The sequence below is a fragment of the Phyllobates terribilis genome, unplaced genomic scaffold (assembly GCF_046119375.1).
Source record: "Phyllobates terribilis strain yellow unplaced genomic scaffold, ASM4611937v1 Scaffold_1__5_contigs__length_1240528914, whole genome shotgun sequence".
Classification (NCBI taxonomy): domain Eukaryota; kingdom Metazoa; phylum Chordata; class Amphibia; order Anura; family Dendrobatidae; genus Phyllobates; species Phyllobates terribilis.
The window spans coordinates 39,770,979-39,788,584 of record NW_027362761.1 but is presented as its reverse complement, the minus strand read 5'-3'; the positions used below and the strand labels follow the sequence as shown (position 1 = coordinate 39,788,584).

At 45.0% G+C, this 17,606-nt stretch overlaps 1 protein-coding gene across 2 annotated transcripts in view; it reads right to left on the bottom strand.

The window, feature by feature from the left end:
- YJEFN3 (YjeF N-terminal domain containing 3) overlaps window positions 1-15,664 on the bottom strand; it is a 457,583-nt gene extending 441,919 nt beyond the window's left edge. The window contains exon 1 of one of the 2 annotated variants that reach the window (XM_073661060.1): window positions 15,477-15,664. In XM_073661060.1, coding sequence (XP_073517161.1) covers window positions 15,477-15,532 — 56 coding nt within the window. In that variant the 5' untranslated portion in view covers window positions 15,533-15,664. The remainder of the gene's footprint in view (window positions 1-15,476) is intronic. The other variant, XM_073661059.1, reaches the window with a different exon arrangement.
- Window positions 15,665-17,606: the final 1,942 nt, after the last annotated feature.

The following is a 17,606-nucleotide window of genomic DNA, read 5'->3' as shown; positions in this document are numbered from 1 at the left end:
GTATAATGTCCCCCTACCTCATAGGCAGAGTCTGTAGTATAATTTCCCCCCCATAGGCAGAGTCTGTGGTATAATGTCGTCGCCCCCCCCCCACATAGGCAGAGTCTGTAGTATAATGTCGCCCCCCCACCCAGCAAAAAATGAATAAGCACAATACTCATCTTTCTTCCTCGTTCCCCCGCTGCTCTGAGTGCCGCACCCGGCCTGCACATCTTCAGAACAGCGGGCCGGGTGCCAAGTGATGACGTCAGACGCAGAGGGGGGACTGATGGGAGAGGGAGCATCGCGCTCCCTCTCTCATCAGTGAACTTGTGGTGATGGGTGGGGGGGGCGATGCTGGCACCAGGGGTCCCCCCCTGCTCAAGGGCCCCCATAGTGGCCACCAGGCAGTGCAGGGACATAGTCTCCCTGCTCTGTCCCAGAGTGTAACTGTATCGGCATGCTGCGCACGCAGGATACAGTTGCACTAGCGCAGCTCCGGGTGGGACCCCTCAGAGCGCAAGGCCTGGGGCCACCGCCCCTCCGCCCCCCCAGTAGCTATGCTACTGTGACTATGTCACTGAGATGGAGCCATTAACCAGGAGGATCATGGTCAAAGAAAGAGGCCTTAAAAACTAATTAATTATATTTTTCCAAATAGGTGACAACTCCTTTGGCAGGAAATTTTAGAAAAGTGGGTTTACTGAAGGAAAACAACATTCACCACCCCCGGAAGAAGGCACAGCGCCGAAACGCGCATAGGGGCAGCGGCACCATAGACTGACTAACACATGTGAGTAGTGATTGCTTACTTGTATATGTATTTAGGTGTGGGATGTTTTTTTACAAAATTTTATCATGCACTGTGCACTTTAACACCTATCTGTGGTCCAGACATAGGAAGTATATATTAATTTTTTGAGTGGGTACTTTGCTATACCCCTCTTGACTGTCTGTACCGTTATTTATAAGCTTCCTCCTCATGTGTATATCTATCCGTGGTGCCTTTCTTGGCCCACCACTAATATATTTGTTGCCATTGGAATTTTGTATGTTTTTAATGATTTGCATCAATAAAATTTATGATATTTTCAGATATTGTTCGTTATACGTTTTTTCTCCTTTTTGATTTACCAGTTGGATTCTGTAAAAACGGAAAGCTTTACTATGCTTGTGCAGAGAATTGAATACACGCAGGTTCTGAAATACCACTGTGAACTAGTAACTGAGTAGTGCAAAGGAACTTTGAGCATTGCATAAATGTAGTGTGTTCAATACCCCAAGATCAAGGGGAGCAAGTAAAGGAAATGGAGTGAACTCTCTCTTGAGTAGGGAGGGGGAAGAGAAGAGGAGTACATAAAGAAAGAAAAGAACTATATACCGTAACCATAATCATTAATCATGGTAAGGTAAAGAGAAGTAAGACAGTGAACTGTGTTTCAAGGCAATCAGGAATGGCAGTGTCTTAGTTATAACAAGAAAGGAGGATGGCTGAGCACTTAGAGCTGAGCAGCAGTGTCAGTAACACTGGAGGGAACATACAGCTGGAGAATATCAGTGCAAAAAAATAAATATAGATATACTGTATATATGTGTATATAGCAGAAAAATTGGAGGCAGCACACCAACTTGTAAAGGTGAAACAAGTGCTATTTAATAGCCCATAATGGCGACATTTCGGTTCAAAACCAGAACATTTCTCCAAAAGGTTCTGGTTTTGAACCAAAACATCGCCATTATGGGCTATTAGATAGCACTTGTTTCACCTTTACAAGTTGGTGTGCTGCCTCCAATTTTTTCTACTATATTGAAGGTTTGGTACTTGCCTGAAGGGCACGACACCCAAATCCATTGCAGGTGCTGCTTTTGTTTTCCTTTTGTATACTCGTACAGTACAGACCAAAAGTTTGGACACACCTTCTCATTTAAAGATTTTTATGTATTTTCATGACTATGAAAATTGTACATTCACACTGAAGGCATCAAAACTATGAATTAACACATGTGGAATTATATACTTAACAAAAAACTGTGAAACAACTGAAAATATGTCTTATATTCGAGGTTCTTCAAAGTAGCCACCTTTTGCTTTGATGACTGCTTTGCACACTCTTGGCATTCTCTTGATGAGCTTCAAGAGGTAGTCACCAGAAATGGTCTTCCAACAATCTTGAAGGAGTTCCCAGAGATGCTTAGCACTTGTTGGCCCTTTTGCCTACACTCTGCGGTCCAGCTCACCCCAAACCATCTCGATTGGGTTCAGGTCTGGTGACTGTGGAGGCCAGGTCATCTGGCGTAGCACCCTATCACTCTCCTTCTTGGTCAAATAGCCCTTTCACAGCCTGGAGGTGTGTTTGGGGTCATTGTCCTGTTGAAAAATAAATGATGGTTCAACTAAACGCAATTCATAGTTTTGATGCCTTCAGTGTGAATGTACAATTTTCATAGTCAAGAAAATGCAGAAAAATCTTTAAATGAGAAGGTGTGTCCAAACTTTTGGTCTGTACTGTATGTGTGTATGTATATACAGTGGGTACGGAAAGTATTCAGACTCCTTTAAATTTTTCACTCTTACATAGTATACAGTGTACAGTGTCAGTGTACAGATAACACACTGACACACCAGTGACGTCTCTAGTTGAAGTCTTTCATCTTCGCTTTTCCTCTTCATCAAGCGCACATACAAGGGACAAATACCGCTACACCATGACTAGACCACATATTACCACCACATAGTGACCAAATAATACCACATACAAGGGACAAATACCGCCACACAATGACCGGACCACATATTACCACCACATAGTGACCGAATAATACCATATACAAGGGACAAATACCATTACATCATGACCAGACCACATATTACCACCACATAGTGACCGAATAATACCACATACAAGGGACAAATACCGCCACACAATGACCGGACCACATATTACCACCACATGGTGACCGAATAATACCATATACAAGGGACAAATTCCGCTACATCATGACCAGACCACATATTACCACCACATAGTGACTGAATAATACCACATACAAGGGACAAATACCACCACACCATGACCAGATCACATATTACCACCACATAGTGACCAAATACTACAATACTGATCATTAATAAAAAACAGAATAATAATATTACCATAAGTACCATTATATACAGGATAACTATACAGTGTACAGTGTCAGTGTACAGATAACACACTGACTCACCAGTGACGTCTTTAGTTGAAGTCTTTCATCTTCGCTTTTCCTCTTCATCCAGCGCAGACCGCCATCACTTTTTCCAGCCAGAACTCATCTCTGCATAAAATAACACAGTTATCTAGAGCAGCTTACAGAACAAATTCCCCAATTTTCCCAACTTCTACATTACACCACATGAAGAAAAAAAGTGACATAGTGCCGCCCTGCACAGTAACAGGACCCCCACACTGAAAACAGTATCCTCAAAAATAAAATACATCACAGCAGTAATAATATCCTTTAATTATCCCCTACAGTGCCCATCCTGCCCCCATGTTTCCATCCTGCCCCCGTGTCTCCATCCTGCCCCCATGTCTCCATAATTAGCCCCTACAGTAATGATGTCCCATATCCTGCCCCCATGTCTCCATCCTGCCCCCATGTCTTCATTCTGCCCCCCATATTTCGCATTCTGCCCTATGTTTCTATTCTGCCCGCATGTCTTACATTCTGCCCCCATGTCTTACATTCTGCCCCCATGCCTCCATTCTGCCCCCATGTTTCCCATTCTGCCCCATGTCTCTCCTTCCTTCCCGTTTCAATTCTGCCCCCATGTTTCCAATCTGCCCCCAATGTGTCACATTCTGCCTCCAATGTCCCCAATTCTGCCCCCATGTTTCCATCCTGCCCCAATGGCCCCCATGTTTTCATCAAGCTCCCATGTTTTCTGCCTCCAATGTCCCCCATGTCTTCATCCTGCCCCCATGTTTTCTGCCTCCAATGTCCCCCATGTTTCCATCCTGCCTCCATGTTTCCATTCTGCTCCCCATGTTTTCATTCTGCTCCCCATGTTTCCCATTCATCCTCCGTGTTTCCATTCTGCCCCACGTTTCCATTCTGCCCCCATGTTTCCATTCTGCCTCCAATGACCCCTATTTTGCCCCCATGTTTCCACCCTGCCCCCAATGCCCCCCATGTTTTCATCCTGCTCCAATGTTTTCTGCCTCCAATGTCCCCCATGTCTTCATTCTGCCCTCATGTTTTCTGCCTCCAATGTCCCCCATGTTTCCATCCTGTCCCCATGTTTCCATCCTGTCCCCATGTCTCCATTCTGCCCATTTTTCCATTCTACCCCCCGTTTCCTATTCTTCCCTGTGTTTCCATTCTTCTCCACGTTTCAATTCTGCCCCCATGTTTCCATTCTGCCCCCATGTCTCTATTCTGCCCCCATGTCTTACATTCTGCCCCCATGTCTCACATTTTGCCTCCATGTTTCCATCCTGCCCTCATGTTTCCATCCTGCCCCCATGTCTCCATAATTAGCCCCTACAGTAATAATGTCCCACATCCTGCCCCCATGTCTCCATCCTCCCCCCATGTCTCTCCATCCTGCCCCATGTCTCCATTCTGCCCCCATGTCTCCATTCTGCCCCCCATGTTTCCCATTCTGCCCTATGTTTCTCTTCTGCCCCCATGTTTCCATTCTGCCCCATGTCTCACATTCTGCCCCCATGTCATACATTCTGCCCCCATGTTTCCATTCTGCCCCCATGTTTCCATTCCGCCCCATGTCTCCATTCTGCCCCCATGTCTCCATCCTGCCCCCATGTTTCCCATTCTGCCCCCATGTTTCCATCCTGCCCCCAATGTCCCCCATGTTTCCATCCTACCCCCATGTTTTCTGTCTCCAATGTCCCCCATGTCTTCATCCTGCCCCCATGTTTTCTTCCTCCAATGTCCCTCATGTTTTCATCCTGCTCCCAATGTCCCCAATGTCTTCATCCTGCCCCCATGTTTTCTGCCTCCAATGTCCACCATGTTTCCATCCTGCCCCCATGTTTTCTGCCTCCAATGTCCCACATGTCTTCATCCTGCCCCAATGTTTTCTGCCTCCAATGTCCCCCATGTTTTCATCCTGCCTCCAATGTCCCCCATGTTTTCATCCTGCCCCCAATGTCCCTCATGTTTTCATCCTGCCCCCAATGTCCCCCATGTCTTCATCCTGCCCCCATGTTTTCTGCTTCAATGTCCCCCATGTTTTCTGCCTCAAATGTCTCCCATGTTCTCATCCTGCCCTCGTGTTTTCTGCCCCCAATGTCCCCCATGTTTTCATCCTGCCCTCATGTTTTCTGCGGCTGCCCCCATATTTTCTGCCCCCAATGTTCCCCATCCTGTCCTGGTGCGTCTTTAAAAAAAAAATCTCTTCTTACCTTGTGGTGCTCCCGAGGTGTCCTGCTCGTGCTCTGCCATCACCGGAAGCACGATCGCTCGTACATGACACTGATGTCATACGCCAGCGACATGCGCACTGACGTCAGCCGCCGGCCAATCACTGTGATTGGCCGGCGGCTATTAACTTTTGCTGAGCGGGAAGCTTCCCACACTGCAATAGATTTAAAGTGAACCTGCATCTGAGGACGCACGTTCACTGAACCACCAGAATGCTGCCGCCGGGGCCCGGTGAGTAGAAGAACGGGGCTCCGACCGAGCCCTCTCTGCTCACCGGGCCCCATACGCCAGTAAGGGCAGTAATGCCCTGATGGCGGCCCTGGGTATCAGTAATGACACTCAGATCTGCTGTGCTCACAGCAACTTGTAATCACTCTGCAGTGAGATCAGGCTGTCTGTCATTCTATGTCTCACGGAGTAGTAGCCTGTTCTGAGCTATGGTGGGGGCATGTTCTTCTCTCTCCTGAGTGTTGCTGCCTGCTGATGATTGGTCAACTTCATATGGGAAAGAAATACACAACCCCAGTAAAAACTCTCTGGTAGCACCCACTTGGAATAAATGAAAACTTATTAGGTGCCAATATTGCCACAACAACAAGGCAAAATTAAGAAACAAAATGTTTTTTTTTCTGTCCTGTTTAGTGTTGAGCATTCCGATACTGTAATATCGGGTATCGGCCGATATTCGCAGTATCGGAATTCCGATACTTAATTCCGATACTTTTACAATATCGAATACCGGAATCGGAAGTTCCCATAATGCCTGCGCTCTGCAGTGTCTGTGAAGGATGACAAGCTGGATGGCAGCGCGATCCAGCCTGTCATCAGAATGCCATCCCAGCGGGGGAGAATTCTCCTGATTGTTTAAAAGCCGGCGCGCGGTAAAAAGCCGCCGGCTTTTAAACAATCACACAGCCCCATACTGCTTCCCCACAGCCTCCCACCCCGATCCTCCGCTCCCCTCGCCACCTCCCATCCCGATCGTAAGTTAGGACCGGGCGGGGAGCGCAGCTCCAAGGAGCGGGGAGTGAAGGACCCGGGCGGGGAAGCCGGCAGTGAAAAGACTTCACCGCCGGCTTTCCCGTTCTGTGCTGCGCTTTCCCGCCGGTTATTTCAAATGAACAGCTGAGGTATCAGGTGATGCCGATCAGCTGTTCATTTGAAGTAGCCGCGGTGCCCTCAGAGGGTTCATGTGAGTTCATGCTTGACTGCATGAACTCACATGAACTTTCCCACGACCGCACAGGTCAGCCACACCTCACAGACCATCAGACCGGTCATGATTAGTGTGTGTGCGGGGTGTCTGTGTGCGGGGTGTCTGTGTGCGGGGTGTCTGTGCGATGTTTGTGCGGGTGTCTGTGCGGGTGTCTGTGCGTGCAGGCAGACATAGGCCGATGTGACACTACTACTCCCATCGGCCTATGTCTGTCCCCCGTCCACTCGTGCCAGCAGGATCAGCTCGATGGGAGCAGTAGTTCCCATCAGTCTGATCCTGCTATTTAAATTGCCCTACTGTGCCCCAATAAATGTTAAATACATGTCATTGGTGGCCAGTGGTTACCTACAATAAATTAGTTCATACATTACCTGTCCCCGCCGATCGCCACCTAAAATAAAGTAAAAAATAAAAAACTACACCTATACTCACCTAGACACCTAATTCCCCGAAGCCATCGATCTCCTGTAATAAAATATAAAATAATAAACCACAACCTTATCCTTACCCCTCCGGAGTAGTCCACGAGTGTCCCACGAAGATCTCCAGTTCAGAGCAGCCACATAGAATGTGACCGCTCTGAACCGCTGCCGCCGCTAGAATGACGGGGCCGTAAAGCAGCCCCGTCATTGCATAAGCGGGTTCACCGGAGTTCAGGCAGCGCTGCTCCGGTTAGCTGCTTTACGGCCCTGCTGTATCGTGAGAAATTCCCACGGTACAGCACTGCCGTAAAGGAGGTCTCCGGAGCTGCGCTGCCTGAATGCACTCCGGTGACCTCAGTCAGTGGCTCCCGCTGCCGGGAGCGGACGTGTTCCCGGCAGTGTGAGCTTACAGCAGCCATGCACAGCTGTCACCATCTCCAGATGTGACAGCTGTGCATGGGAGATCAGCACAGGAACGTGGACAGGTAACTATTATTTTTAGTGAACTAAGAATTAAATAAAATGGTGTGTTTTATTTCAAATAAATTATTTTTTTCTGGGTGTAGTGTGTTTTTTCTTTTTAACACTTTGTAGGTTAGTAATGGGGGTGTCTTATAGACGCCCATCATTACTAACCTGGGCTTCATGGCAGCTGGCGCTGACATGAACCCCACCACTATTACCCCCTGCCACCGCACCAGGGCAGCGTGGAAGAGCGAGGCTAAGTGCCAGAATTGGCGCATCCTACGGATGCGCCATTTCTGGGGCGGCTGACGGCTGGTGTTTCTAGCCTGGGAGGGGGCCATTATTCATGGCACCCTTCCTGGGCTATTAATATCAGCCCCCAGCTGTCTGCCTAGCCTTTGCTAGCTATTAAAATAGGGGGGACCCCACGTCATTTTTTTGGGGGGGGTCCCCCATTTTAATAGCTAGTAAAGGCTAGGTATTCAGCTGGGGGCTGATATTAGTAGCCTGGGAAGCTCCGTGGGTTTTACCCCCTTCCCAGGCTTCAAACATCTGCCCCAGCCGTCTGCTTAACCTCCGCTAGAGACTAAAATTATGGGGGATCCCACGCCATTTTTTTTTTAAATAAATCCTTTATTTTAACACTAAATGACATTTGAGGAGTTAATAAAGATGCAGTCCCTAAATTATTATTTATTTTTTAATTAATTTTTCCCAAAACTTTTGACGTGGGCTTCGCCATATTTTTGTATGCCAGCCAGGTACAGCATCCAGCTTCTATGAACGCGCCATTTTCCGGGGCGGCTGCGGACTGCAATTTTCAGCGGGGGGGGGGGGGAGGGGGGCAGAAAGCTTGGGCCTCCCTGCGCTGCGGATTCCAGCCCCCAGCTGCCTAGTTGTACCTGGCTGGACACAAAAATAGGGAGAAGCTCCACGTTTTTTTTTTTTTTCATTATTTCATGAAATTCATGGAATAATTAAGAAAAAAAGGGCTTCCCTATATTGTTGTGTCCGGCTAGGTACAAATAGGCAGCTGGTGGTTGGGGGCAGCCCGTTCCTGCCTGCTGTACCTGGCTGGACACAAATATAGTGCAAAGCCCCACGTCAATTTTTTTTAATTATTTCAGGAAATTCATGAAATAATTAAAAAAAAATTGACGTGGGGCTTCGCTCTATATTTGTGTCCAGCCAGGTACAGCAGGCAGGAACGGGCTGCCCCCAACCACCAGCTGCCTATTTGTACCTAGCCGGACACAACAATATAGGGAAGCCCTTTTTTTCTTAATTATTCCATGAATTTCATGAAATAATTAAAAAAAAAAAATGCGTGGGGCTTCGCCCTATTTTTGTGTCCAGCCAGGTACAACAAGGCAGCTGGGGGCTGGAATCCGCAGCGCAGGGAGGCCCAAGCTTTCTGGGCCCCACCCGCTGCAAATTGCAGTCCGCAGCCGCCCCGGAAAATGGCGCGTTCATAGAAGCGCCATCTTCTGGCGCTGTACCCAACTCATCCAGGGCCCTGGTGCGGTGGCTCACTGGGTAATAAAGGGGTTAAGGCCAGCTTGGCATTATCAGCTGGCCCTAAGCCCGAAATTCATGGGGTCACGCCAATATTAGACATGACCGCCATGAATTTCTAGTAAAGTATTTAAAAAAAACACAAACACCCAGAAAAAAGTCCTTTAATTGAAATAAAGACACAATTCTTTATTGTTCTAAATTAAACCATACTTACCGTCACGCCCATTCCAGCTGAAGCCAACGATCTCCTGCAATAAAAGTAAAATAATAAAGCAACATCATCCTTACCTTTCCATGGCTCCCACGACAGCTTCAGCTCTGCTTCATCGAGATGACAGCCTGGATCGCAGCAGAAAGTTGCCATCCAGCCTGTCATCCCGCAGACACTGAGAAGCGCAGGCATGCTTGCGCTCCTCAGTGTCAGGCTGTGACGGCATCCCGATAAGCCGAGTCTCTCACGCTCACCGCATGCGCAGGAGAATTTTCCCACGCTGTCAGTGACGTGCATGAGGTGAGCTGAGTTCATTGGACATGACCTCGGCTCATCTGGATGCCGTCACAGCCAGACACTGAGGAGCGCAAGCATGCCTGCGCTTCTCAGTGTCTGCGGGATGATAGGCTGGATGGCAGCGTTCTGCTGCGGTCCAGCCTGTCATCTCGATGTAGCAGAGCTGAAGCTGTCGTGGGAACCATGGAAAGGTAAGGATGATGTTGGTTTATTATTTTTCTTTTATTTCAGGAGATCGTTGGCTTCAGCTGGAATGGGCGTGATGGTAGGTATGGTTTAATTTAGAACAATAAAGAATTGTGTGTTTATTTCAATTAAAGGACTTTTTTCTGGGTGTTTGTGTTTTTTTTAAATACTTTACTAGAAATTCATGGTGGTCATGTCTAATATTGGCGTGACCCCATGAATTTCGGGCTTAGGGCCAGCTGATAATGCCAAGCTGGCCTTAACCCCTTTATTACCCAGTGAGCCACCGCACCAGGGCCCTGGATGAGTTGGGTACAGCGCCAGAAGATGGCGCTTCTATGAACGCGCCATTTTCCGGGGCGGCTGCGGACTGCAATTTGCAGCGGGGGTGGCCCAGAAAACTTGGGCCTCCCTGCGCTGCAGATTCCAGCCCCCAGCTGCCTAGTTGTACCTGGCTGGACACAAAAATAGGGCGAAGCTCCACGTATTTTTTTTTTAAATTCATGAAATTCATGGAATAATTAAGAAAAAAAGGGCTTCCCTATATTGTTGTGTCCGGCTAGGTACAAATAGGCAGCTGGTGGTTGGGGGCAGCCCGTTCCTGCCTGCTGTACCTGACTGGACACAAATATAGGGCGAAGCCCCACATCAATTTTTTTTAATTATTTCATGAATTTCCTGAAATGATTTTAAAAAAATTGACGTGGGGCTTCGCACTATATTTGTGTCCAGCCAGGTACAGCAGGCAGGAACGGGCTGCCCCCAACCACCAGCTGCCTATTTGTACCTGGTTGGACACAACAATATAGGGAAGCCCTTTTTTTCTTAATTATTTCATGAATTTCATGAAATAATTAAAAAAAAAAATGCGTGGGGCTTCGCCCTATTTTTGTGCCCAGCCAGGTACAACTAGGCAGCTGGGGGCTGGAATCCGCAGCGCAGGGAGACCCAAGCTTTCTGGGCCACCCCCGCTGCAAATTGCAGTCCGCAGCCGCCCCAGAAAATGGCGCGTTCATAGAAGCGCCATCTTCTGGCGCTGTACCCAACTCATCCAGGGCCCTGGTGCGGTGGCTCACTGGGTAATAAAGGGGTTAAGGCCAGCTTGGCATTATCAGCTGGCCCTAAGCCCCAAATTCATGGGGTCACGCCAATATTAGACATGACCACCATGAATTTCTAGTAAAGTATTTAAAAAAACACAACACCCAGAATAAAGTCCTTTAATTGAAATAAACACACAATTCTTTATTGTTCTAAATTAAACCATACTTACCATCACGCCCATTCCAGCTGAAGCCAACGATCTCCTGCAATAAAAGTAAAATAATAAAGCAACCTCATCCTTACCTTTCCATGGTTCCCACGACAGCTCCAGCTCTGCTACATCGAGATGACAGGCTGGACCGCAGCAGAACGCTGCCATTCAGCCTGTCATCCCGCAGACACTGAGAAGCGCAGGCATGCTTCCACTCCTCAGTGTCTGGCTGTGACGGCATAAAGATGAGCCGAGGTCATGTCCAATGAACTCAGCTCACCTCATGCACGTCACTGACAGCGTGGGAAAATTCTCCTGCACTCAGCACTTCAGCGTGAGAATTTTCCCACGCTGTCAGTGAAGTGCATGAGGTGCGCCGAGTTCATTGGACATGAGCTCACCTCATGTACGTCACTGACAGCGTGGGAAAATTCTCCTGCACTCAGCACTTCAGCGTGAGAATTTTCCCACGCTGTCAGTGACGTGCATGAGGTGAGCTGAGTTCATTGGACATGAGCTTACCTCATGCACGTCACTGACAGCGTGGGAAAATTCTCCTGCACTCAGCGCTTCAGCGTGAGAATTTTCCCACGCTGTCAGTGACGTGCATGAGGTGAGCTGAGTTCATTGGACATGAACTCGGCTCATCTGGATGACGTCACAGAGAGACACTGAGGAGCGCAAGCATGCCTGCGCTTCTCAGTGTCTGCGGGATGACAGGCTGGATGGCAGCGTTCTGCTGCGGTCCAGCCTGTCATCTCGATGTAGCAGAGCTGAAGCTGTCGTGGGAACCATGGAAAGGTAAGGATGAGGTTGCTTTATTATTTTTCTTTTATTGCAGGAGATCGTTGGCTTCAGCTGGAATGGGCGTGACGGTAAGTATGGTTTAATTTAGAACAATAAAGGATTGTGTCTTTATTTCAATTAAAGGACTTTTTTCTGGGTGTTTGTGTTTTCTTTTAACTTTGACTATGGGGTTAGTAATGGGGGTGTCTTATAGACGCCTCTCCATTACTAACCTGGGCTTGATGTCAGCTGGCATTATAAGCTGACATCAACCCCAGCCCTATTACCCCACTGCCACCGCTACAGGGCAGTGGGAAGAGCGAGGCTAAGTGCCAGAATTGGCGCATCCTATGGATGCGCCATTTCTGGGGCGGCTGACGGCTGGTGTTTCTAGCCTGGGAGGGGGCCAATATTCATGGCACCCTTCCTGGGCTATTAAAATCAGCCCCCAGCTGTCTGCCTAGCCTTTGCTAGCTATTAAATTAGGGGGGACCCCACGTTATTTTTTTGGGGGGGTCCCCCATTTTAATAGCTAATAAAAGCTAGGTATTCAGCTGGGGGCTGATATTAGTAGCCTGGGAAGCTCCGTGGATATTACCCCCTTCCCAGGCTTCAAACATCTGCCCCAGCTGTCTGCTTAACCTCCGCTAGAGCCTAAAATTAAGGGGAACCCCACGCCAATTTTTTTTTTAAATAAATCCTTTATTTTAACAGTAAATGACAAGTACAGTAATCAACACTGTCACTGTACTTCATATATATGTGACTGACATGTTTCTATCTATCTAATCTATGTGTGATTCTCTATTCTTTCTATTCTAAATTGTCGGGTACAGATGCTGAATTGCCGGCCGGCTTTTTTAAAGAGACGGTGCATGAAAACACTATAATTTTTTAAATAAATCCTTTACACTAAATGACAAGTACAGTAAGCAACACTGTCACTGTACTTCATATATATGTGACTGACATGTTTCTATCTATCTAATCTATGTGTGAAGCTCTATTCTGTCTGTTATAAATTGTCGGGTACCGCTGCTGAATTGCCGGCCGGCTTTTTTAAAGAGACGGTGCACGAAAACACTAATATTTTTTAAAATAAATCCTTTACACTAAATGACAAGTACAGTAAGCAGCACTGTCACTGTACTTCTTATATATGTGACTGACATGTTTCTATCTACCTAATCTATGTGTGAAGCTCTATTCTTTCTGTTGTAAATTGTCGGGTACCGGTGAATGCCGCTGATGAATTGCCGGCTTTTCATGTCATTCTACATTATTCTTAGTTGTTTTACTTCATGTAGAATTAACCTACAAGGAAAGAAAGGGTTTATTTTCATTCCGATATTTGTGTCCCATTGACTTGCATTGGTTTCCGGTATCGGAATCGGCGATATCCGATACTTTTTGGGTATCGGCCCGATCCAATCCGATACGATATTTCCTGATATCGGAAGGTATCGCTCAACACTAGTCCTGTTGCTACTAATAAATTGAATGTCCAGTTCAACATGAAAAATTTGGTGAAAGGTCCTCCTTAAGAATTTTGACTCTTGAATAAATTTCTTATTTGTGATCCCCTGCTACATAAAGAATTACAAAAGCCATATTTTACTGTGTAGTATTAAGCATTCTCTTCCTCTTCATATGGTAATATGAATAATAAATAATTAAAGACAGCGTAAATATTCTATATTGTTTACCATTGAAATCGTAACCAGTGATTAGGTCAATGTATTATTCCCTCGTCATGGACACCAAGAATATAAATCATTTTCCTTCTATGTTGTCTATATAGTTGGAAAAATGTGATACTTTACAATTCTTAGTTTATAACCTATAGAGCTACTGTATATCTAGATCTCAAATTAGTAACCGTTGATTGTTACTCCATTTGAATATCTTACAACTAGAAAAGTAGCTATTTGTTAAAAATACTTTTAGGGAATAGGCTGATGTGTAGAGCAGCTAGATAATTTATTTTCTATAAGTGTTATAAGTGACAGAAGTATTAAAGGGAACCTGTCCTGTGAAAAAATGCTATTAACCTGCAGATGTGGGGTTAATCTGCATGTTAATAGCGTTCTGGAGCTGCCCGGCGCCCGCAGTGAGAGCCCCGCTGCCGGGAGGAAATCAACTTTATTCCTCCCAGCAGCATTCAGCTTCCAGTCAAAGGGGTCACGCCGGCATGGTTTATGTCATTGTTCTGCGTATAGTGAGCTGTGGCTGTAGCCGTGCCCCAACACTGACTGACAGCCGGCCCTAATAATGAGCTTCTTGTCAGTCAGTGCCAGGGGCACATTTACAGCCACTGCTCACTATACACACAGGGGCGACCCCAGTAACGAAGCCAAATGCTGCCAGAAGGAATAAAGTTCATTTCCTCCCGGCATCGAGGCTCTAAGTGCGGGTGCCAGGCAGGTTCAGAATGCTATTAACCTGCAGATTAACTCCATATCTGCAGGTTAATAGTGTTTTTTTCACATGACAGGTTCCCATTAATATGCCCTAAGTTTATTAAATAGAAGTAGTGGGTAGCACTGTTGCGTTGCAGCGCTGGGGTCCTGGGTACAACTCCCAGTTTGTATGTTTTTCCTGTGTTTGGGTGAGTATCCTCCTACATGCCAAAGACATACTTATAGGGAATTTATATTGTGAGCCCCAATGGGGACAGTGATGATGATATATGTAAAGTGCTGTGAAATATTATGACGCTATATATAAGCAAAGCATAATAAATAAATAAAATAGAGGTTACTGTAAGCTGCTGAAAGTGGCATCTGGTAGTTTTATCAAACAGCTCAAACACTTTTTAAGATGCCTCTAACACATATTTGTTTTTCAAAAGGAGTATGGGCGCACACGGTGCCACTTGTTACAGCATATATAACAAAGTAGAATGATATTCTATATATTCAGCCTAGAAATAACACACGACAGTTTAAAACAGTTCATGGAATTAATGGTTATCAATTATTGAGATATTTTAAAGAATATGTTGCACACAATGCTCAAACTAATGAGACTTTTATATCAACACAAACCATATCCCAAGAAGAGTTTTGACACATAAGCCTTAGTTATTTTTGGCACATTTTGTACCATGGCTGATAAGGGGCAAGAAGAAATCAAGCAAGTACTTAATGTATGTAATGGTATAACGGATATCATTCTCTGTTGGCTTTTGATGCTGCAATTATGTAGGACTCTCATTTTTAAAGGGATACAGTTTAGACAAAAGCTTTAAAACACAGTCTCTCATTTAGGAACCCCTATGAGGAGTCGCAGCTGAGTAGAGAGAAAGCACGTCAATCATTTCCCAAACCTAACAGTATGGGCTCTCCAAGTGCACAGCTCAATTATTCATCTCCAAGACACTTATAGAGTTATTGTCTTATTGTTCATTTCACTACGACAGCTCAAAGTGAGGATGACACTTAAGGCTGTCATTCCCAGAAGCAGAAAAACATTATTACACATAACACATTGGAGATATTGTTTTCGGACACGGTTAACCATTTCAGTGGGATCTGCATACAGAGCCCAGTTCAATACACACAACTGTTGTTTGCTGAATGATTGAAAAACCCTTCTGAAAAGATGCACATTGGCTTGTATAAACCCACACCCTATGAATTAGCTCTTTGCAGCTGATTCTCTATAAATTCATGCACAAGGGTTCTAACAGACGGCAGCAGATAATCGTCTTACCTTATATACTTTAAAGGTTCCTGTCCATCCTTGTTTTTGAACCCTGAGTTGCTCATTTTCCTATATTGTAGCTATATTAATGTGATTGTGTTTCTTGGCGTCTAGATGCACACAGCTGAGTGTCTCTGTGTGGCTGTGGGTAGAGATACAGAGAGACAAACTAGCCAGTAAGCAGCTAGAATCGCAGTCTGAATTCCTCCGGATTGGATCCTACACAAAGGTACCCAACGCTCAAGATCATTTAACCCTTCAGAAGGAATACAGCCATTATATATCAACCTGAGCTGGAAAGCACATGGAAATAACTGCTTTCATTATTCATTTCAATGTAATTGTAAGAAAGAAAGAAAAAGATGGTTCTACATCTCTTCCATTCATAAAAGTTAAAGGGCAGAATCATATATTATGGGAAGGTAAATCAGTCGAATGTGCGCAATATGGGATATTTGTTCTAATTAGGCCATGACCCCATTATCAGTATTCGGTCAGTATTTTTTCTCAGGAGAGGTGAGGAACAATCAGAGAAAAGGTATAATAGAAACAAGTCACCAATTCTGCATTTATCACCCACTCCTGGGTTTAGCTGATAGTGATACTGATAGTGGGACCGTGGCCTTAGTATAACAGTCCCCGATCAGTAGAGCTTTGAGATGTTTTCAGTTGTGGTATCACAATCACTAGTCACTAGATACTAAGAGGGTTTCACTGATCCTAGTGATCAATTGTGATAAAAGTATGTATAGAAAAAACTCAGTGCTTCCTTAGGGTTGATGATGAAGAACAAACAGTGGTCTTCTAGGGGATGTTCTTGTTAAAAAAAGATGGTCAATATACATATGTACAGTGGAAATAAAAATCTGGTCTGGATAAGGGGTGGTATTCTCAAAGATGTTGTCTTTTGAAGGATTTCACAGCATATTATTGTATAGCAATTTAGCACATCATCAGATTTATTGCGCAGTAGCATAAAAAAACATATTAAATACATATGATGTCAAAGTATAACAGTGATAGCATTTTATATGTAGCAATTTACTTGGACATATGCAAATCTAGGAAGCAGTTGTAACTTACTAGAGAATTTTCTATAATCACATGCAATCAGAAATGCCTAACAGTATTTAGTGATGTGGATCTGAGAGAGGGAAGGGATTGCAATGTCTCTAGATGTTGTTATTGAAGAGCTATAGCAAAATTAATGTGCAAATTTGTAGATCAGACATAAGCGCTCATAATGAGATTATAAGTGTTGGCTCACAATGTATGCATTTTCTTTCCCAGCATCTAAAACTATGCAAATTTCATTTTTTTTTTACATATTTACATGAAAAATACACATGCATGTTCAGATTATGGTTTCTGACACCTGGAGTCCAGCATATTAGTTGTTCACATGGGAGTGAGCAGCTGTTAGAATGATCATAGCAGAAGGCTAAATGAAAAGGAAAAAATCATATCTTTTTAACGGTTTGTCATCAATGGTTGCATATATTGTGTACTTTGGCCTTGTGGGGACTGACACACAAAGATTTGTTTTATTGCAAAGCATAGTCATTTATAGCTTTGGCTATACCGTATACTAGGTACCAGAAGTAACTTAAATCTCAATTTTCCTTTAAGATATATACACACATGGTCAAAATTGTTGGTACCACTCGTTTAATGAAAGAAAAACCCACAATGGTCACAGAAATAACTTGAATCTGACAAAAGTAATAATAAATTAAAAATCTATGAAAATGAACAAATGAAAGTCAGACATTGCTTTTCTGCTTCCACAGAATTTCAAAAAAAATTAAACTCATGAAATAGGCCTGGACAGAAATGATGGTACCCCTGAAAATAATGTGACAAAAGGGACATGTTTAATCAAGTTGTGTCCACTAATTAGCATCACAGGTGTCTACAATCTTGTAATCAGTCAGTGGGCCTGTATATAGGGCTACAGATACTCACTGTGCTGTTTGGTGACATGGTGTGTACCACACTCAACATGGACCAGAGGAAGCAAAGGAAAGAGTTATAAGACCATCTCCAAGCAGCTTGATGTTCCTGTGACTACACTTGCACATATTATTCAGAAATTTAAGATCCATGGGACTGTAGCCAAACTCCCTGGATGTGGCCGCA